The sequence below is a fragment of the Pelophylax lessonae genome (assembly GCF_965119305.1).
Source record: "Pelophylax lessonae genome assembly, chromosome: 5".
Classification (NCBI taxonomy): domain Eukaryota; kingdom Metazoa; phylum Chordata; class Amphibia; order Anura; family Ranidae; genus Pelophylax; species Pelophylax lessonae.
This window is the reverse complement of record NC_138772.1, coordinates 103,086,853-103,109,503: the sequence shown is the minus strand read 5'-3', so window position 1 is coordinate 103,109,503 and position 22,651 is coordinate 103,086,853. Positions and strand designations below refer to the sequence as shown.

Below are 22,651 nucleotides of genomic sequence, written 5' to 3'. Positions count from 1 at the left end.
ACTTTCGCCCCTGCTCTCCCCATCGTTGGAACCATTATTAGCCACCATTTGGAGTAATGTAGACATAGGGGGAGTAAAGGTGGGACCTGAAGAAAATAAAGTAGCAGCATATGCCGATGACGTCCTGTTTTACAATACTAACCCTAGAATAACCCTCCCGAATGTAGTAAAAGAAATCAAAAAAATATTAGGAGTTATCAAACGTCAAGATCAACCCAATAAAATTAGAAATTTTGAGTTTAGAGTTACATAAGAGAGAAGAAATAGCCCTGCAGAAGGATTTTTTTCATTTACATGAGCAAAATCAGAATTAAAATACCTAGGGATAAATCTAACTTCATCGTTCGAGTTTATATCAGGCCAACTATATCCCTATGCTAAACGAGATAAAAGCAGATATTAAAAAACTATCAACGCGGCCCCTTTCATTGCTGGGGCGAATAAATATGGTCAAGTCGGTAATACTACCAAAAATCGTATGTAAATTTCATATGTTGCCAATAGATCTTCCACAGACATACTTTTTAAAACCGTTAAAACAATGATATTAAGATTTATCTAGGAGGGAAAGAAGCCAAGAATACAGTATACAACAGTTAGTAAAGGGAAAACACAGGGGGGGGGGGGGGGTTAGCAGTACCACATATTAAAAGTTATTATGGTATAATGCAGTTATATTATCACGAATTATAGAATGGACAAAAATAAATTCAGATAAAAGATGGGTTAAGATAGAATCCACAGTAAGTGGCACACAGTTAAATAGAAGTATTTGGATTCCACCAAAATATAGAGACACACATGAACTTACGCACGAAATGACTAGAGTAGTTTATAAAATATGGGACACGATACACAGGTGTGCTCAATGGGAATACAATTTGCCACTGCTATCACTGGATGGCACAAGATACTTCGCACCTTGGAATGAAACACAATTTGGCAATTGGATTAAAAACACACAGTTAAAAGATATAACATAGGGAGGGAACATAAGAACATACCAAGAGCTTAAAACTAGAGGGGAAAACATATCCCTGAATGAATGGAGGTACTCTCAGTTAAAGCATTTTGTGGGATCTTTATCACAACTGATTAGATCTGAAGAGGAACTGAACCTACTGGAAAAACTATGTAACCCACAAACAAAAGTAAAACCTAGCATATCCCAGATATACAAAATGTTAACAGGAATGGTGGGCCTGAGGAGACCTCCATTCATAGAGACATGGGAAAAGGACTTAGGAACACGATTAAAAGAACAAGAAGTAAATGTATTGTTGAAAGCAACCACTACTGCTGTAGAATTGTCTTAAACCTAGAACTGGATGACCAGTCAGAAGGGGAGATCCAATGACAGATGAGGTGCTTGCAACTTCAAGATGTTAATTAAAAGCATTGATTCTTCCTGAGACCAACAACCGTGACAGATTTTCCAGAACGCCACCCTAATCCAAAAGGTTGGAATCCAACATGACAATCTTCCAATATCAGGAAGCAAAAACTGCTCTTTGACAATTCCGGAAATAGAGACCACCATGGCAGAGACATCTTGGTTTTAAAAAATGGCCAGATCATCTTATGCCATGCCGTAAGGGTGTTCGGTTGCAAAGAGCTGCAGTTGTGCAAATGGAACTTGGAAGGTGAATACCAACAATTCCATACTTGCTGGTATTTCTGCAAAGAAGACTGATGTCGGCTTTAAAGTTGTGCAACCTGACTTTGCAGTTTTGTAAACTGCTCCTGGGGCAGGAAGACCCTGGCTATAAAGGTACCCAACAAAATATGCAAGAGGATGTACAAAGGCATTTTTTTTTTTACATCTTTGATGAGATGAATGCCCTCATTTTGGATCTTGATGCTGTAACCGGTTTGCATTTAAAAAAAAAAAAAAAAACTTTTGGTTTTAGAAACAGAACTGACAACCCCCTGGGACATCAAACTCTGAAAGATTAAAAAGAAGTCTGTCTGACGAATGCTGAGACACTGGAAGAAGTAAAGAGATAAGATGGAGGATGAAGGTTAAGTTCTATGTAGCCATTCATTGGCTATGCAAGCTTCAGGCTCCATTCACACCATGACGTTTCAGATCACGGGTGGAATCAACGCAATTCTGCCCATGATCCCGAACCGCTGTCAGACGTGGAACGGGCTTGTGATCCCCATTACTTTCAATAGCACCCCAGTTGAGGTGCAATTTTGACAAGATTGTCGCCCGACAAATCACACCGAAATCACACAAACAGAATTATGGGACGCCTGTCGCCCAAATGAAATTCTGGGTTTTGCGGTTATTCAGGATTGCAGGCAGAATCGCGGCGAATTCCGCCCACGATTGAATGGCATGGTGTGAATGGAGCCCTGAATCTCCTGAGTTGTCACAGAGGCTTAGAATCCCTTGAGTTTGAGGGACTGGAAGAAGAGTTCAGAATGGTGAGAACTGGAACCTGACTTGAAGGAATAAAGAGAACATTTGAAAGCAAAGTACAAAGGTGTCTATCTGCTGAGTTGAGTCTTAACTTGCTGTAGCTGGTGTAAAAAGGCAGTCTTTCCACCGATCACAACTTTATCAAATGTATCTAGCAAAGCGATAAAAGAGAATTTCCCATGTAGAGTAGACATTTACAATATTTTACACTATTGCTCCGTGTAACAGCACTTAAAGCGGAGTTCCACCCTAAAATTATACTTGCCTCCATCTTCTCGTTCCGAGTCACCTGAAAAACAAATGAATAATCGCAATTTTTTTTTTTTTTTACTTACCTGGTTTAGAAGAAAATATACTTACCTTACTTCCTCTTCCTCCCCTCGGCGGCCACGACGATTCGTCACTTCCTGGCTTGCAATGATTCCTGGGAGCTGAACGTCATCGCTCCCAGGAATCAATGCGCCTGCACCGGCCCCGACGTCAGTTCCGATGCAGGCGCCGTCATACCTTGCTAAACATTTTCTGGGCATGCCCAGAAGCTGTGCAGGGATGATGCTGCGGCACCGGAAGTGACGGCGGGGCCGGTGCAGTGCATCGTGGGACCGAAGAGGATGCAGAAGAGGATCGCACTGGCTTCAAGCTGCCCACACCTGAGATGGCAGCGCTGGACAATACATTTTTAAGGTAAGTATTTCTTCTAAAAGGTAAGTGCAACCCGGGACAGATCAGAGGCTAGCCATTGTGGAATGTACTAGCCCTGACTGTCCCGGGGGTATTTTTATTAAAAAGAAATTTCCCAGGGTGGAACTCCGCTTTAAGCCAGAGCGCCCTGGGGATTTGAACAGAGGAAAGGGTTACCTGACACATAACCTGCCTAGAATCCAGTGCTGCATTACAAATAAAACTCAATGTGGCAATCATCTGATTAATGCAGTCAATAAAATGAGTATCACAACCAGTAGCCCTGCTTATGGATTTAGACCAGCTAGCTAAATTCTGGAAAATGAGTGCTTCTGCGCAACCACAGTTGTCAAGCTAAACCCCAATCCTATAGCTTAAGATGCTAGCTGTCGAGATTTTATTTGTGGAAACAATGCAGAATACTATAGTTGCCTTGGGTTTTTAGCCAATAACAAATGCTGTGAGCATGTTGGTTGCACAACTGACAGACAATATAAAAGATTGTTCTAAAAAATCTAACATATTGAATGTGAATTAACTATCAAGACAGCTGGTCAGAAAACTTTACTATTGAATGACTGCAGTCGTTTTTAGGTAATACAAAAGCAGAGAATGAGCCTTCTGCAAGCACAGAGCCTTGTTAGTAGCTATAACCTGTTGGCTATACAAATTGATTGGAGGGATGTCATAAAAAGATGTTGTTCAGCAGGAGTCTTTAAATTTGTTGAAGCACTGTAGAAATAGCTTCAGACTTCTGTACTGTAGAGGAAATACGGCTGCTTATTGCACAATTGGCATTGCTTATTTAGACTGCTGCTCTATGTGTACTTAGCTATTTCTGGGTATGAGTACTGCAGATAAGCATTCACAGCTTCTGGGGGTCCGTCATGTAAAGTTCATTTAGGACACTTTAAGGAACACTATGGAGCCTGCTGGAGTGAAGGCAAGTATACTTCCACTTTAAAGTGGAAGTAAGGATAAGACCAGGCAGTTGCAAAACGTTACAGGTTTTACCGCTTTTAGCCCGATCTGGGGTAATGCCCGTTTATCCAAACTGGCTAAACGAATGTGTTGTACTGGGTTTGAAAGGATCGGTGTGGTCTACCTGAAGCAGATTTTCTCTGGTGGTGCACTACGCCCCTTCTCGGAGCTTAGTACTTTCTTTCGCTTGCCAGATTCAATGAAATCTTACTATTGCCAACAACGACATGCAGTGAGAGCACAGCAGGGGACAGACTTATGGAACTTTACTCCTACCCCTATTTTTATCTATGTCAGTGAAGTCACTTCATACAAAGGTTTTATTTCCCAATGCAATCGCATGCTGCTAACTGTGTTCCTTGGTGGCCATCCAGACACTTCCTCTGCTAAATGAGAAAAAGATGTAGGGTCCTTTGAGAACAAGCAGTGGGAGGAGGTCCTGTTGACTGTCCAGCGCTTCTCACTCAATGTGGTGCAACGCCTGTCCCAATTGTATCTGCTCTTGAGAGTTCATTACACCCCGGCCAAGCTACTTATGATTGGCCTTAGGGACACCCCCACGTGTTCTAGATGTTGCCGTGATCACAGGGACCTCATCTACATGGTATGGCGATGCCCGAAGCTACATTTATATTGGAAGGCAGTTATAGGAAGCATTAACAGGGTCTTTCAAGTGTCTCTTAATGAAGACCCCAAACAGTGTATACTTGGGATCTTATGTGGCCTCCCAGTGGATGACATCACTGGGCAGGCCATAGGAAGGGCACTGTTTCAGGCCCTTAGACTGATCCTGAGACACTGGACTTCCCCTGACCCCCCTCCCCCCCCTGGTGGGAGAATGGATAACCCAGATGGGAGACACCTTGAGACTAGAAAAGCATATTTGGCGGCACCGGGGCTGCTCTGGCAAATTTGAGAAACTATGGCACTTATGGTTAGATACCCCGGGTCTGTCACCGATGGAGCTGGTTATGAACCGTCTCATGCCTCCTTAGGAAGTTGAATGTGAATATTCTTTACTGCTCCACGGACAGGAGGCCCTCCTTTTTCGCACAGATGTATCTGGAATAGGCCCCTGTACACCGACAAGTTTTGTGCGTCGTGCCCTTTGGGATCGGCTGGTTAAGTTATACATTGTAAATTGTACGCTGCATTGTTATGCTCTCTGTCATTCTGTGTATTCATATGTTTGAGATGTGGTGCATGTACCATAATTTTGCTGACTTGTAGTGGATGTTAAACCGAATAAAACATTGTTTCTGATAAAAAGTGGAAGTTAAGGATACGTATAAATATGTTTATAACCACCGCTGCCCCCTTCCTCGTCCAGATGCTGTATAGTGCTGATAAAAAAAAAGATCTATATAAATACCTGCTCCGGTCTGGTCACTCGATGCAATAACTCTGGTTTGTCTGCGTCATGGAGCTGCTGCTGCAGGGGAGAAGAGGGAGTGCTGACAACAAATGGGCAATGGAAGCCAGTAGGTGATAACATAGCTACCGGAATTTAGCCCCATTGTCGAGCGCTCCCTGACACAGACGAGCACTGTGTCATGGAGCACACATGGCTTAAGAAGGGAGTACCAGCCTTTAAGTGTGCTGTGTTGTATGCTTTGATAGTTTTAACTGAGAATTATCATTCATGCAACACTGTATCCAAATGGATTTTCTATCATATGTTTGGGAAAGAAAAAAAATTTTTTTGCTGATATGTAAGGTTAATTTATTTATTATGTAACGAAAAAGAGACCAATTTTTTTTGTTTTGTTTTGTTTCCCTTACTTTCTGTTAAAGTATAAAACATATCAAATAAAAATGGCAGAATAGTGGGTACCCCAACCCCCCCAAGAAAAAATAAATTACCCCTTTTGGGGGGAAAGTAGACAACCCAAGGTGATCTCATTTTTTTTTTTTTATGCCACATTTTTTTGGAAGTTAAACATGCTAAAGAGGTGATGAATCGTGCAACTTGATTCTTTTTTAATAATTCATATATTTGATATACCTGTGAAAAACTTGTCTCAGTGGATACTATTCCAGTCACCCCTGCTGTTGAAACTCCTGCTATTTTCCATTCGCAGACCTGTCTCAGAGCATGTTCGCGAGTGATTCCTAATTTTTGCTTGCTTGCTTAAATTGATGTATCCGTTTTGATTGTGTTTTTTATATACTGTATTTTCACCTTTTCATAAAGAAGTTTTAAAAAAAGTTGGTAATAGTGCACTAGATACAGAGCATCAATAATGTACAGATTATACACAGAGGAAAGAAGAAGTAATAAAGCAAAGGTACAGTGGGAGGATGGAGATAAGAGGGTTAATGTGCAGAATAAGTCATGACCACGATCGCAAGTTACAGAACTGCACTGCATCGAGTCTGTGATCCCAGCTGTCTAATGACAGCTCAGATCACAGCCATTAATGGGAACATTGGCCATTAGAAGGTGATTTCTGCAATACCCATTCTTCATCATTTTACAACTTATTGTAGGAGATAAGTGGTTAAGTAACACTACCAGAAATGTAGATTTAGTACCAAATAGAGGAAAACCCAAACACAACAGATACCTTCTAGGTACTTGCAACAGTGAGGTTTTAGAGATGGGCAGGAATACTGCCTCAGCTTTGGACCCAATAGTTTCAAAAGGAAACCCCAGACATACATGCATGATTTGATAGCGGAGTCCTGAATCTGGAACACCGACAGGTAGTCGCTGCCGACAACAGGACCCTTTCAGAAATAAACTGGTATACTAAAAGAACTGGAATATGTGTGCTTTTTTGCTGACTTGAGAAATTTCCAAGAATTCAGAGAGTGCACCAGTATCCTAAATGTACTTGGAAAACCTGTACTGGTTTGTTGACTAGAGAGACCCGATTTCATTATTTGACCTGGATCTGCCAGCCGCTGTTGATAGAAGAAAAATATCCCAAACAAACCGAACTTAGCAGATCTGAAGAAAACCCGTCCACATTCCTGCAGATGCAAAGCAAAACTGAGCAGGTGGTAGGAGTTATAATTTCAAAGGGGCAGGCCTTCAGTTTTTATATTGGTTTCTTCTGTTGGTGGCAGTGTAGCCCTAAGATGCTTAATTAATAATAAGCTGTGTCCCTTAGAGGATGATAGCAAAAGTAGGATTCATGGATGCACGTCAAAGCCTTATTTTCAATGCAGAAGCATGCTGAGTTTATAGAGTGTGTTCTATAAGTGTGTGCTGGCACTTCAGTGTTCTTGATTTTTAGTTAAACAAGCAGGTTAATAATTTTATTGTGAGGAAAGGTGTACAAGGTACTTTTTATTTTGCAGTTTAGGCCCACTTTAAAATCAAAGCTGCAGTTAACAGTGGATCTATAAAATGCCAAAAAAAAAAAAAAAAAAAAAACCTTCCTTTCTCTTTTTTATTTTTTTATAACTGCTCATGTTTTCCTATGTTTTAGTGGGCATGGAGCCAGCACCTCTTTCTGTGTCTGAGGAGAGACAATTAGCAATACTTACTGAACTTCCATTTGTCGTACCTTTTGAGGAAAGAGTAAAGGTAAGATCCTCTCAATCAGCAGAGGTCATGTAAGTGGCTGCCAGCAGATCTCAGGTCAGTTGGTGCTTTTAACAAATCTGGGTAAGCAGGTTATTTTATTTTGGGTCTGCGTCAACCTGTGTTATGTATCGGTCTTGTGTTTGCTTGGGAAATTAAAGAGTGGAACTGATTATTAACAATTGGTGCAGACTAATTCCGAGTTTGAATAATGACCCTGATTAGCTTCTGGGGTTATGATGCTCCTGTTTTCCTAAATCACCCCAGTGGATCTTGTTTAACATATTTAGTAAATTTACCATTAGCATATTAAACAGTGCATAAAGTTCTTATTTTAGACCCTTTTGATAAATATAAAGTGGGATTGCTTAAAGGGATTGTAAATGCAAAACATTTTTCTTTTATCTTAATGCATTTTATGCATTAAGATAGTCTTCTGTGTGCAGCAGCCCCCCTAATATTTACCCGAGGTCCATCTCTATCCAGAGATGTTGCAGCAGTTTCTCAGCTGCCCAGGACTCCCCTCCTCATTGGCTGAGACAGCATTGCGGCGGGATTGGCTTCTGCTGCTGTCAATCAAAGTCAGTCAGCCAGTCAGGAGAGAGAGGGGCGTGGCCGGGTCACAGCTCCGTGTCTGAATGAACACATTGAGCTGTGATTCAGCTCATATGCCCCCATAGCAAACTGCTTGCTGAGGGGTCACTCAACAGGAGGGAGGGGCCAGGAGCACAGAAGAGGGACCCGAGAAGAGGAGGATACGGGCTACTCTGTGCAAAACCAACTGCACAGAGGTAAGAATAACATGTTTGTTTTTTTCTTTTAAACAAGACTTTACAATCACTTTAATTGTTTTTCACATTCTATGATGTAATTTTGAAAAGTGGTTGTCTGAGTCTGCCATAAAACATATGTAGATTATTGTAAACTTAGCCTAGCCATTACTGGTCCAGTAGTAGCAAGCAGTTCTACCAGTTTTAAGAATCACTTGCATTAAATTGCCTGTTCCTGATCTCTTAGGGGTAAATAATAAATGCCTCTAGAGTGATTGTGGAGATATCTTCTGTCAATGGATACCCTTTATTAGTCTCTATCTTCTACTGTGGAATCCGAAATGCAAGTGTGACATGACTCCCCCATGTTCTCCTGAAAGGAGTAATTAACTTTGAATCTTTTCTAGATCTTCCAAAGGCTGATCTATGCGGACAAGCAAGAAGTACAAGGTGATGGACCATTTCTGGATGGAATCAATGTCACCATTAGAAGAAATTATATATATGAGGATGCCTATGACAAACTTTCACCGGAAAATGGTTAGTGTCCATTTTCACATAAAAAATCACTATTTTGTTATTTTGTCCATATACAGGCACAAAAATATATTGCTTATATTGAATAATGCGGGTTTAAATTGGCACTGGCCCAAAATGTAACTGGGTATACACATATAAGCATTTTGATTTCTGATTGTTTGATAAGCCAAGTAACACTTTGTGTGCTGCTCCGAGCTTTATCTTGGTAAATGTACAATCTCTAAAAAGAAAGACCCTGAAAGAGTGACCCTTTATTTCAGAACAGGAGCCTTTAACTTCCTGCTTCCTGTGAATGGCAGATGTGTGTGACCACAACAGGCTGAGAATCAATTCCCCATCTGTGTCCAGCGACTTACTATGAAATGTCTTCTTGATTTGATTGGCTTTTGGCTGAAATGTTTGAAGAGCTTGTTGCCTTTCTTTTTAGTAAATGGTTGTTTGTAGGTTGAAAGATTTTCAACATTTTGGACAGTCACTGCAAATTATAATGGGTGCTTCTGACACTAGTGGTTACTATTACACTGTCATTAAAGTGAAACTTCACTCAACATTAACTATTTTTAAAGTGATTGTAACACCTATTTATTTCTAAAATAAAAATCAGGTTTATACTTGCCTGCCTTGTGCAGTGGTATCTCACAGAGTGGACTGAGCCTCCACTTCTGGGGTCCCCCGCCAGCATTCTCTGCTCCTTTGCTTCTGCAGGTGCCCCCATAGCAAGTCTCTTGCTATAGGGGTACTAGTGTGGGTATGCCCTGGAGCCAGGCTACGTGTGTCCATAGCTTGGCTTGCCCCCACCTCTGCACCCTCCTCACAGGTTTCTACTGACAGCAGCAGGAGCCAATGGCTCCTGCTGCCCTCAGGGCCTTCAGGGAAATCAGAAGGAGGAGAGAAGAACTACAGCAGACAGGCGCAATGCCAGAATCAAGAATGGATTAAGTTATGTATTTGAGAAGGGAGGTTAGGGGGAGCTGCTATTGAAAGTTTATTTATTTTTTTTTTTTTTTCATTTTTTTTACCTTAATGCAGAGAAATTATTCTCTGAGGCAGCTGGCACAGTTATAAAACCTGGTACTTCTCTGGTTACAGGGTCTTCTTCAATGGAGTCTTCCTCGGCTCTCTAGAGACCGTAGATTGGACCGGACCACTGGTCCCAGTGACCATATCTGACTCAGTCTTTTTCTGCGGCAATGCAGTCAACTGCCAGCACCTCATAGTTACAGCACCTCATAGTTACTGGAGGCTGTGTTGGACCTTATTATTGCAGTGCATACTACCCTGCGTTTGGAGGAGGAGCCTGCTGTCTCCAGTTTTAGGTCTTTTAGAGCTCCTATTTCTGCAGAGACCTTCCCCTTGCACCCACTATTTAAGGTATTCCTCTACGCAGACTGAAAGCACCCTGAGGGATCTAGGCCCCACCTGAGAGTGTGCTGGAAATGTTCTCACCATGGTTTAGCCAGTGTACTACTTTTAAGGGGGTTGTAAAGGCAGAATGTTTTTTTTTTTCTTTTACCTTACTGCATTCTAAACCTTCTGAATGCAGATAGTTAGTCAGAGCTAGTGACGAGGAAGTGGGGAACGGGCCAGGCCTCACTCTGTGTATTTTTGCAGAGCAGGGTTCGAGAGCGAGCATGCACGAGTGCCCCTAGAGCAAGCAGATTGCTATAGGGGGCACTTGGGGAAGGAGGAGGCAGTAGCGCTGGCGGGAACCTGAAAAAAGGATTGGGCTATTATTTTAATTAAAAGAATAAATAAAAATGAGCTTTACAATCACTTTATTAAGAACACCATAAAGGAACACCGTAAGTCCTGAAAAAGGCATATTCATACTGACAGGTAGTTAGAATTCCTCATTAAATCTCAGTTTGAACTGTCTGTTCTGCCCTCTGTCCTTTGTTGAAAGTGACCTTAATCTATCAGACCTTGGCAAAGTGAATTGTTTTCCTCCAATGTTCTCTTCTCAGCCAGGGTGGACTTCCGTTTGTCTGTATGTCCATACAGATTTGCATGGCACTGTGGTTGCACTGCTGAGATGCAGGTAACATATCCAAAGAGCATCCGAATTGTTTGGTCTTAGGACGTCGCCCAATGGGCCCTGTGCTGGACACTGTGATCAGTATTGTCCCAGGAGGCCTGAGTCTGCTCTAGCCTCAATGTAAGAGGTCTAATGAGAGGTTGCTCCAAACTCTGGACAATTCCATGAACTTAAGTACCTCAAGAATCAGGAATACTACCTAGGGTGGGGACAGAAGTATTTTTTTCTATTTCTGACTCTATTGGCACATTATTTAGGTGTTGGGAGTGCCTTCACCTCCAGGAAAGAGTGTAAGTCCCCACTGCAACAGGGAAAATTGTCTGACCCCTCCGCTAGATGATGCTAAGAGTATCAATTTCACTCTATAGATTCCTTCTAAAGAACATTGCCTCAAAGACTGACTCTCCGCAACGGGTAGCGGCTGCACTGAGAAGAGAGGCTTGTGCACCTCATATCTATTAAGGCCACTGGAGATCATTGCTTGAAGACCCTGTGCCTTCTTGGATTGTCAGCAGGCAGAACATCCTTTTTCCTGCTGCTAACAGAGTAGGTATGGTGCACTTTGTGGGACTTCTTCACCAGCAGAAGTGCCCTCTCTCATATTCTGCTTAGCAGCCCCCTGTGGAAGGTCCTTAAGATTCCTTCCCCTATATTGCCCTTTACCAGGTAAATGCTGTTAGCATTTTGGCTAAAATGTATGCCCCTTTCTCCATGGCTGTTAATTCTAGCAGATAAGCAGGTTCCCCTCTCTAGTGGAAGGTCTAACCTCATCCATTTAGATTCAGCTGTGTGTGGGTCCTTCAGGCAATTCCTGAGGTGCAGACTGTCGTCAGTTATCCTAGTTAGGCTAGTTAATGTTTTTTATTGGGTTGCCCACCTCATAGTTGGACTGCTTTTGGATGTCCTGAATGTATCTGAATGTATCTGAATTTGTGAGTCCCTCGGTGGTTGAGAAAGAGAAAATATGATTTTCGTACTTGCTGTAAAATCCATTTCTTTAAGTCCATTGAGGGACGCAGGTCTCATCTGTTTTTTTTTGGTATGGCCTTAATACTACTTTACCACACAGCTAAGGAATGCTGGGTGGAAAAGGGGTTATACGGGGGGCTGGCTTACGATTTACCATTGTCCATTTCTCCTGTAGGTGGAAGTAAAACACCACCACTGTTTATGAATCTACGTGTCCCCTTAATAGACTCCCAAAATGGATTTTACTGCAAGTACAAAAATCCCATTTATTTAGATTAGATTTGCTTTAAGGTACCTCTTTTATAGTAGAATAATTGGCCAGGCTGGATGTTTTTAAAAGATCAAATATTTTGAATTTTTTTAAACCGATTTAACAAAATGAAAAAGATTAGAACTAGGAAGGCTCTTTGATATTAAAGCGGAGTTCGACCCACAACAGGAAGTTTGCAGAGGTCCGCTCTGAATTTCAGTTGATCAACAATTTATCTTTATTGCATCTATTGAACATATCTAGAAAACACATTCAGTTGTATATTTACCAGACCAAAGAGAACAAATAAAAGAAGGTCTTGCTGGGGTTTACATTCAATTTTTGCAAAAAGAATTATGCCCGTTTTATTATTAGTAGTATACAATCAATGTGTGTGGGCTATTTTAATTTAAATTTGCTGTATCTTTGCAGAACCTGATCTCAAGAAGAGAATCCGTGTCCATCTACTGAATGCACATGGCCTGGATGAAGCTGGGATCGATGGTGGTGGAATATTTAGAGAATTTTTAAACGAGCTACTTAAATCTGGTTTTAATCCTAATCAGGGCTTCTTTAAAACTACTAATGAGGGTTTGCTGTACCCCAATCCTGCTGCACAGATGCTAGTGGGGGACTCCTTTGCCAGGCACTATTATTTCCTGGGCCGAATGCTGGGCAAGGTAAGAAGTATTCTTTACTCTCTAGAGATTTTTGGTGACTTGAAAATTCTGATTATCCTGCTTTCTGCCTGTTGTATGCATTTTATTTTTTCATCTCCTCTTTTGTGGAAGAACTCATTTCATACGACACTTAGGCCCCTTTAACACGGGGCGGTCTCCGTTGGTGTCCACCTGCTCAGCAGAAAATCTGTCCGCTGATCCCCGCTGAGCAGGCAGATGGTTGGTCCTTGTCCGCTCTGCTTATGCAGAGCAGACGCAGCCTGCTCTCCTCTATGGGCGGTCGGATTTAAATGGACCGCCTGTCAATTTCCACCAGACTGCCATCCGATCCGATCCGCCAGACAGATGGGGAATGTGTTTTACCTGTCCTGGAGTTCAGCGATGTCGGCACCGCTGCCGCCGCCATTGCCGGTGAGGGAACTCAGTAGTGAAGCCTTACGGCTTCACGGGCAGGTCCCTAGTGTGCATGCGTGAAGCGTGCTGCGCATTCTGATTGGTTCGGCGGTGGGGGAATGAGGAGGGGGCCAAACTTCCAAGGGACAGCACCGTGGCAGTGCCGTCTCCCAGAAGTGGGGAACGGTTACCTATTAAAAACAGGTACCCGTTACCCCCCTCCCCCCTGAAAGGTGCCAAATGTGGCACCGGAGGGGGGGGGGGGGGGGAAGCAAATGAGTGGAAGTTCCTGTTTTGGGTGGAATTCCGCTTTAAGGAGACTAGATGGTCTGATGGGTCCGTCTGAAAAACTGACAAGTGGAACCAATTGGTCCACTAGTGTGAAATGGGCCTAAAGTTGTTATATTAGAACTTCTGTATGTACAAATACCAAACTACAATTGTGCTGTGCTTCAACCAAAACTGGCACAGCACAATTGTAGTTTGGTATTTGCACAGCACTTCTATATTAGTTGATGATTAGTGCCTACAGCTTTATATCGTTAACTATTCACAGTAGCTCGCAGGACTCTTTGTTATTTTGTTCTGTATGTACAAGCTTCAGAGCAGAGGGTATTTTTGTGTGGTGAACCTAGGAATAATCATTTGTGCATTAACATAATGTTTTCTACCTTATACTGATAGTCCGTTTTTTGGTTGAGTTAGACAAAAAAAGCCCAGTTCTACTATCAGAGCTGTGCAATGCCTGCAGGATGCTCTGTGAGGGTTCAGGATGGTTGATCTACTACCCCACCTGCATTGACTCACCGTAAACACATTTGGCATCTGATTTGCATCTGTCCAGACCAAGAGCAAGAAATGACTGTGAATTACTCTTTTTATTGTCTGATAGTCCATCTGAAAGCTACGTGTAGCTTGTTGTTTTGCCTTAGCAACAGTTTATTAAAAATGAGCCTGTGGCCAAGCTTTGGACATTAAAGTATTTCTATATGCTTAACAAACAGTAAATGGGATTTAAAATGAAATCATAACCTCTCTTGCCAATGTAACTGCAGGTACTGTGGAGCAATTCATCCTTAGAATTTATGGGCAGAAGCACTCACGCAATTGGAGTCTTTCTTACAGCAGCTCAGCTTTCGCTGCTTACCCTCCAAGGGCACCTGTCCTGTTTTTACACTAGAGATTAGAAGGCAATGTTTAAAGAAAACACTGTATAGTGGATGGCAGTATATACTTTAGGGATCAGTAATCCCTATGACATCTGTTTTGCAGTGCCTTTAAATAACAAAAAAAAAACGAATTTACCCTCTTGAAGAGTTGCTAAATGATGACTTTCTTGGGTAATTTTAATAGAACAAAAGAGGCAAAGCTGCTTGCATCAGATGAGGTCATAATTTTAATGGAGCTGTGATGATAAATTGTTTAGCAAGATTTAATAGCATAAAGAATTGTGTTTGAATTGATTTGATTTTAGGATCTACATTTAATCCATAACCGGACTCCTGGGCATTATATATGAGTTTAAGTAGGATTGTGCCAAATGTATATGGGAAATAGATTCAAATAGTGGAACCCAAGATAATTAAAAGGAGTTCAGAAATATGAATTTCTTTTCAGCCAGATCTAGTCATTTTTGATATAGTGGAAAGCTAATGGCTATCACTTGGAGCAGGGCATATATTACACACAGTACTTTTGAAAGAATTGTAATTTACACATTCATTCTATTTCCAATTACAGAATTAATTTCTTTTTCTGCAATAGAGCATTTCGAAGGTGGAGGAAAATTTGTTGCGTAATAATTACTAAAATGAACTACACAATGTCTCACTAACTTCTCAAATCCTGCTTTCAGGGTGACAGCGAATGAGAAAGAGGCACAGAACAATTTCTTTGTAATAATTTAAAATATTTTTTTTTTAAGGATTGAAATGCTTTGACTATAAAACACTATTGCCACTTAAATATTAAGGATTTAATAAAAACTGTGTAAATCCAACTTTCCAGCAAATGTAATGTTGCCAAGCAGGAAACTGAAATAATTAACTTTGCAAATTGTATTTATTACTTGTCTTCTTCCTTACGTCTGAGCACATTCTTAGCATGTTAGTTGTTAATACCAGGCAATCTTAAAATCTTGCATGCTGCCATCAACAGTCGTCAAATTGTCTGAAGAATCCTTTCATTGAAACTGCTTTTTGTGTATCTGCGCCCAAATGGAAACATATAAAATCTATACATTTCCTTCTGGGCAATTTAAAACTTAGAGTCTGTAAAAATATACAGCACATGACCAGTAATAATTATGCTTATGGAGCCGATTGTCTTATCAGACCTAACCATTTTTGACTTTTCATGTGCTATTGATTCTTACAGTTGTTTTCCATATTATTATTATTATACAGGATTTATATAGCGCCAACAGTTTACGCAGCGCTTTACAACTTGAGGGTAGACAGTATAACTACAATACAATTTAATACAGTAGGAATCAGAGGGCCCTGCTCATTAGAGATTACAATTTAAGAGGGAGGGTCAAGAGATACAAGAGGTAATAATTGTGGAGGGATGTCCTGATGTACAGTTGATATGGTGGGGGCCAGATAGGCTTCTCTGAAGAAGTGTTTTGCTTTTTTTCATTGACGGACACAGCTCCTCAACTTCTTGACTATGTGGGTTATACTGCCCCAGTGGCAGCTGGTGCTCAAAATGTTTGGGGGGCGCAAACAGAAAAATGTAATAGGCATTGCTTTGCGGCAAAAAACGCTGTAAAAATTGTGTGACTTTGAGGTCACAAAAGTGGGAAAGGGGCCTTCAGTAATCAAGGTATAGTGTGCCCCCTTTCAATGCAGACAGACCAGCGTGCCCCCTTTCAATGCAGACAGACCAGCTTGCCCCTATTCAATGCAGACAGACCAGCTTGCCCCTATTCAATGCAGACAGACCAGCTTGCCCCTATTCAATGCAGAGTGACCAGCGTGCCCCCTTTCAATGCAGACAGACCAGCTTGCCCCCTTTCAATGCAGAATGACCAGCGGGCCCTCTTTCAAAGCAGAGAGATCATCGTGCCTCCATTCAATGCAGAGAGATCAGTGTGCCCCCCTTCAATGCAGAGAAATCAGTGTGCCCCTTTCAATGCAGAGAGATCAGTGTGCCCCCTTTCAATGCAGAGAGATCAGTGTGCCCCCTTTCAATGCAGAGAGAGATCAGTGTGCCCCCTTTCAATGCAGAGAGAGATCAGTGTGCCCCCTTTAATGCAGAGAGAGATCAGTGTGCCCCCTTTAATGCAGAGCGAGATCAGTGTGCCCCCTTTAATGCAGAGAGAGATCAGTGTGCCCCCTTCAATGCCGAGAGAGATCAGTGTGCCCCCTTCAATGCCGAGAGAGGAAGGTGTGCCCCCTTCAATGCCGAGAGAGATCAGTGTGCCCCCTTTAATGCAGAGAGAGATCAGTGTGCCCCTTTAATGCAGAGAGAGATCAGTGCACCCCCTTTAATGCAGAGAGAGATCAGTTTGCCCCCTTTAATGCAGAGAGAGATCAGTGTGCCCCCTTTAATGCAGAGAGAGATCAGTGTGCCCCCTTTAATGCAGAGAGAGATAAGTGTGCCCCCTTTAATGCAGAGAGAGATAAGTGTGCCCCCTTTAATGCAGAGAGAGATCAGTGTGCCCCCTTCAATGCCGAGAGAGATCAGTGTGCCCCTTTAATGCAGAGTGAGATCAGTGTGCCCCCTTCAATGCCGAGAGAGATCAGTGTGCCCCCTTCAATGCCGAGAGAGATCAGTGTGCCCCCTTCAATGCAGAGAGAGATCAGTGTGCCCCCTTCAATGCAGAGAGAGATCAGTGTGCCCCCTTCAATGCAGAGAGAGATCAGTGTGCCCCCTTCAATGCAGAGAGAGATCAGTGTGCCCCCTTTCAATGCAGAGAGAGATCAGTGTGCCCCCTTTCAATGGACAGAGATTAGTGTGCCCCCTTTCAATGCAGAGAGAGATCAGTGTGCCCCTTTAATGGAGAGAGAGATCAGTGTGCCCCCTTCAATGCAGAGATCATCGTGCCCCCCCCCCCCCCCAGGACCAGTGCACTTACCTTCAGCGGCGGTGGCTTCTCCTCAGTCCCCCGGTGTCTCCTCGAGTCCTCCCGCCTCCTCCTCGGCCAATAGCATGAAGTTTGCCTTTTGGTCAATCAGGAAGTGGGTCTAGGACCCGCTTCCTGATTGGCCAGGAGGAGGATCCGTGTGACAATAGTGAATTTTCATTCGCTATTGTCACACAATGGGTGGGCTCTGGGAGCACTGCTCTGCGCTCCGGGTCCACCCTTTGCTGAAGCCTATTAGAGCCTCTGGCTCTAATCATGTGATAAAAGAAAAAAAAACCCATTGAGCTCCACGCGTCCCGCATGCAAATTAGGGGGCTGGACACATGGATAGGGGGGGCGGCGCCCCTGTGCCCCCAACGTACCTTCCGCCACTGTACTGCCCCCTACAGGAGTAGGACACTAGGCAGCAAAGAACTTGACTACGCCTATGGGGCAGTCCCAGGGGGTATACTCCTTGCTGGGATCTCTGGTCTTGGCAACTTTTTCTTTTTACATGGAATTTTTTTCCTTTTTTTTTATTATTATTTTGTTCCTGGGAGATCTACAATCAAGTGCTAGACTGGCGTCTTGCGAGGGCGCATGCGAACTGGCTTTGGCCTTATTCACAGCGTTTCCTCCTGGTCAACAGCACCCACATTACGATGGAGCGGTGGTCTGTCTGGAGCGGGGTGCCCACCTGGTTCCTGTTAAGATGAGTAGCTGTCCCTCCTCTACCCCTTCTCGGTGGTCTTGTGGTGCTGCTGGCGCGGTGGGGTGTCCCTTGCAGTGTTCTTTACTTTTTTGTGTTCCCCTCTCCATTAATTGAGTCCCTGGAGCATATTTCACCACCTGATCCCCTCTCAGAGGCTGTCAGGCCCTCTGGGTCCCAACAACTGACTGCACTGACAGCGGTCCTGGAGTCCTTGGTGTCCACAAATGGGCTATCAAAAAGCGCCCCCCCGTCTTCACCTGCTTTCTCTGTCTCATCAGATCCAGAATTGGATTCGGTCGCTGTATCACACTGTTTTGTGACAATATTGTCAAGGAAGGCGGGAAATGGGAACACCTTCGCCGCATCGGAGGCGTGGGTCACCTTTGGGACCCACAGAGGATCCAAAGCGGCGAAGGTTTTGCTCTTTCCCGCCTTCTTTGACAATATTGTCAGAAAACAGTTTTGCAACGTTTTGCAATGTGGTACCCCTATGAGGATTCCCTCCTTAAAAAATGGACGGTTCCTCCTGTAGTGGACTCCCCGCTTTCCAGATTGAATAAAGTCACAGTAGGCAAGGTGTTCTTTTCTTCATAGGCCTTGTTCTTCCTCCTCCAAACATAGCGTTCATCCATGGGCCCAAACAGTTCTAATTTTGTTTCATCAGTCCACAGAACACTATCCCAAAACTTATGTGGTTTGTCCACATGACTTTTGGCATACTGCAGTCGACTCTTCTTATTCTTTGGAGACAGCAAGGGGGTGTGCCTGGGAGTTCTGGCATGGAGGCCTTCATTACGCAGTGTGCGCCGTATTGTCTGAGCAGAAACTTCAGTACCCACATCTGACAAATCTTTTCTCAGTTCCTCAGCAGTCACACGGGGACTTTTCTCCACTCTACACTTCAGGTAGCGCACAGCAGTCGAAGTCAGCATCTTCTTTCTGCCACGACCAGGTAGCGTTTTAACAGTGCCCTTTGCCTTGAATTTGCGAATGATGCTTCCTATGGTGTCTCTTGGTATGTTTAACATCTTTGCAATCTTCTTGTAGCCATTGCCCTTCCTGTGAAGAGTAATCACCTCTTCTCTTGTCTTCCTGGACCATTCTCTTGACTTCACCATGTTTGTAACTACACCAGTAAATGTCTAGAAGGAGCTGAGTATCACAGTCATTTTAAAGCTGCCTAATTGGTGCTTATTAGGCTTTATTGCTGCTCCCTGACATCCACAGGTGTTTTCAATACCTGATTGAAAACACTTCACTGAACCTCTGTTCTTCAGAGTGGTAGTCTTTAAGGGGTTGAATAATTGTGTCAATGAAGAATTCACAAAAGAAACATTTACTACTGTATTACAAAACCAATTGATGTCATTTTAGTTGCATATGGTTCTTTAAGAAGTCCTTGTAGGATTTCATTCTGAATACAATTACAAATGTACACTAAATTCCCTAAAACCCTTTACAGCATTTGGGGGTTGAATAATTTTGAAAACAACTGTATGTCATATATGCGTTTTGCAGCTCTTGACACATATGATATTCTGTTACCTTGCCTCCCAGGATGCTCCTATATACTCCGGTCGTATGCCATGATTACATTATATGAAGTAGCCTATTGGCCCTGATCACGGACATGAATATGCACCTCTATATGTTTTTCCATTGAAGTTTCAGAATTACTTTGCTGAGCATGTGTATAATACTATCTTCAACATTCATTTTGGATTAGTATTATCATCCTCTTGCTTGTTGTTCTGCCTGCCACCGCCTGAATCGCATCTGAGATATCGGTCTGTCTTGGTCCCTCTGGCCCTGAGGAAGCCTTGTGCGAAACGCGTCGGCTTGCTGGGGACCCTAAGACCGCGTTCCATCAGAGACCCTACGTCATCATCTGATAGAAGTTATCAGCATTCCCGTATTGGGAAGTATTTCTACAATGCGATTCTACATGTGTGATGTTTTTTACGTTATATATGGGAACTGTTCCCATGTATTTTAAGTATGTACAATAAAATTATGATTTTTTAATTTACATTGTGTTGGTATGGATCCTTCTCCTTCAGTTTTTAGCCCGTAAAGCCCCATCTTTTCTATTTTTTGGTATATGGCTACAGTTTGTCTGTGACGCCACTTTGGATGAGGCTCCCTTGATTTCTAGACTGTCTGTCTCAGCGGTGGTCCTGCGGCGTATTATCTGGCTGAAATGCTGGTCTGCGGAACCAGGCTTCTAAGAAGGCCTTTTTCGATCTTCCATTTGTGGGGATCGCCTGTTTGGAGCTTCCTTAGATGACATCATCAAAGGCCTCACAGAAGAGTACTCTTCTTCCTCAGGCTTCCAAGGGTAAGAAGTCCCATCGCAGACGGGGGCCTTTCTTTTTGGCTCACAAGAGGCTTTTTTGTCCCTCAGGGTCTCAAAACAATGGAATATAAGCCCTTCAGAGCCTCCGCCGGGGGTTCTAAGAGGACCTGGTCTGGCAAGCCACGAGCGTGTTCTGCCAGACCTGCGAACAAGGCTTCCTCCGCATGAAGGGGCACCCTCACCCGTATCAGGGGTGGGGGGGATGTCTTTGCGGGTTTCCAGATCCGTGGACCTCCCTCATACAAGACAAGTGGGTCCACAAAGTAATTTGCTCCGGCTACAAGATTGAGTTTTGATCTTATCCTCCGAAAAGGTTCTTCCCTTCCAACCTGCACTTGTCTCTTTGGGGCAGTGCAAGACTTGTTACTTCAATTGGTGATTGTTCCAGTTCCCACATCGGAACGTTTTCAAGGTTTTTACTCAAACCTGTTTACAGTTCCCAGGAAGGAAGGCAAGGTACGTCCAATTCTGGACCTCAAGGCGCTAAACTGCTTTGTGCAGGTACAGAAGTTCAGAATGAAGTCCATTCGCATGGTAGTGGCTTCCCTACATCTGGGGATTTTCTTGCTTCTATCGACATCAAGGATGCCTAGTTTCACATTCCAATATGTGGCAGTCACCAGCGCTTCCTCCGCTTTGCCGTGGCCGAGGAGCATTATCCATTTGTGGCGTTTTTATCTTTGGTCTCGCCTCCGCTCCTCGGATCTAAACATAGTGTTGACTCGGGTGCTAGCATTGTAGTGTCAGCGGGATATCGCAGTACTGGGGTATTTGAACGATCTTCGTCTGCGAGCATAGTCTCTGAGTGCTCTGTTGGACACCTTGGAGATTACTCTGAGATTTGGTCTCAGCCAGAGTGTTGCTTCCTCTGAAAAAAACTCCAGAAATTGCAGGAGGCAATTCAGCTTCTGTTGTCCAGCAGACGGTCATCCCTCCGGGCTTGCATGCGGGTGCTGGGCTGATTGTGTCTACCTTCGAGGTGGTTCCCTTTGCACAGTTCCTCACGAGATCTCTGCAAAAAGAGATGCTGGTGAAATGGGACAAGAATCCACACTCTCTAGAGGTGGCTTTGTTCTCCAGTACTTCGACAGGGAAATCTTTCTCCCCCTATACTAGGCGGCTGTCACCACAGATGCCAGCCTGTCTGGGTGGGGAGAATTCCTCGTCAAAGGGGGTCTGGACTCAGAAAGAGTCCAGACTTACCGATCAATGTACTGGAACTCCGAGCGATCATACTTTGCCTGGATCATTGGATAATTAGTATTGGAGGGAGTCCGGTACGAATTCAATTGGACTATGCCACTGCCTTGGCAATGTCAATCACCATGGTGGCACAAGAAGTGTTCTGGCGGATCGAGAAGTAGCCGGGATTCCAAGGTAGTCAGAACGATGGTTCCAGGCCTCTCTGCTGTACACATTCCATGGAAGGTACAGAGATTTGTGGCATGGTGTCGGGATCCTCTTACTGATGTCAGCAGATGCATTAGTGGCTCCTTGTCGTCTGTATTGTTGGATTTATGCCTTTCCACCTCTCAAACTTCTGCCAAGACTCCTGTGCAGCATCGAGGCAGCAATGGATTCCGGTCTTCTGGTGGCTCCAGACTGGCCTCGTCGGTCGGGAGGTTCCTCTGCTTATGTTGTCCCAGAAGGTGGCCTTTTTGGTGGCAATTACTTCTGCGTGCAGGGTGTCGAGCTGGCGGGGTTGTCTTGCTGTTCACCTTACCTGTTGGTTTACAGAACTAAGTTGGTTCTTTGTCCCTGTTCGTTGTTCCTTCCAAAGGTTGTCTCTGATTTCCATTTGAATAAAGACATTGTGTTGCCTTCTCTATGTCCCAGGGCTAAACATCCTAAGGAAATTGCTCTGTATTCCCTGGATGTGGTTCGGGCGATCAGGGTGTACCTGGCAGCTACAGAGTCTTTTAGGAAGTCAGACTCACTATTTGCACTCACGGTTGGACCTCGAAAAGTGTTGGCCGTTTCTGCTGCGACCATTTCCAAATGGATCAGACAGACGGTGGTTCAGGCCTATTCCATCAGGGGTCAGGTTCCTCCTTTGCCTGTTAAGACACACTCTGTTTGAGCGCTTAGTGCCTCCTGGGCCTTCTGTTATCTGGCATCAGTGATGCAGGTTTGCAAGGCGGCAATCTGGTCGTCTGCGCACACTTTTACAAAGTTTTATAAAGTGGATGTGTTGTCATCTGCGGATGCTTCTTTTGGCCGCAAGTTTTTGTAGTCTGCTGTTTAGAGGATCTGGT

General features: G+C 43.6%; 1 protein-coding gene across 1 annotated transcript in view; it reads left to right on the top strand.

The window, feature by feature from the left end:
• Positions 1-22,651, top strand: part of UBE3C (ubiquitin protein ligase E3C) — a 202,896-nt gene that overhangs the window by 119,282 nt on the left and 60,963 nt on the right. The window contains exons 17-19 of the mRNA XM_082258394.1: positions 7,528-7,625; positions 8,800-8,932; positions 12,619-12,866. Coding sequence (XP_082114520.1) covers positions 7,528-7,625; positions 8,800-8,932; positions 12,619-12,866 — 479 coding nt within the window. The remainder of the gene's footprint in view (positions 1-7,527; positions 7,626-8,799; positions 8,933-12,618; positions 12,867-22,651) is intronic.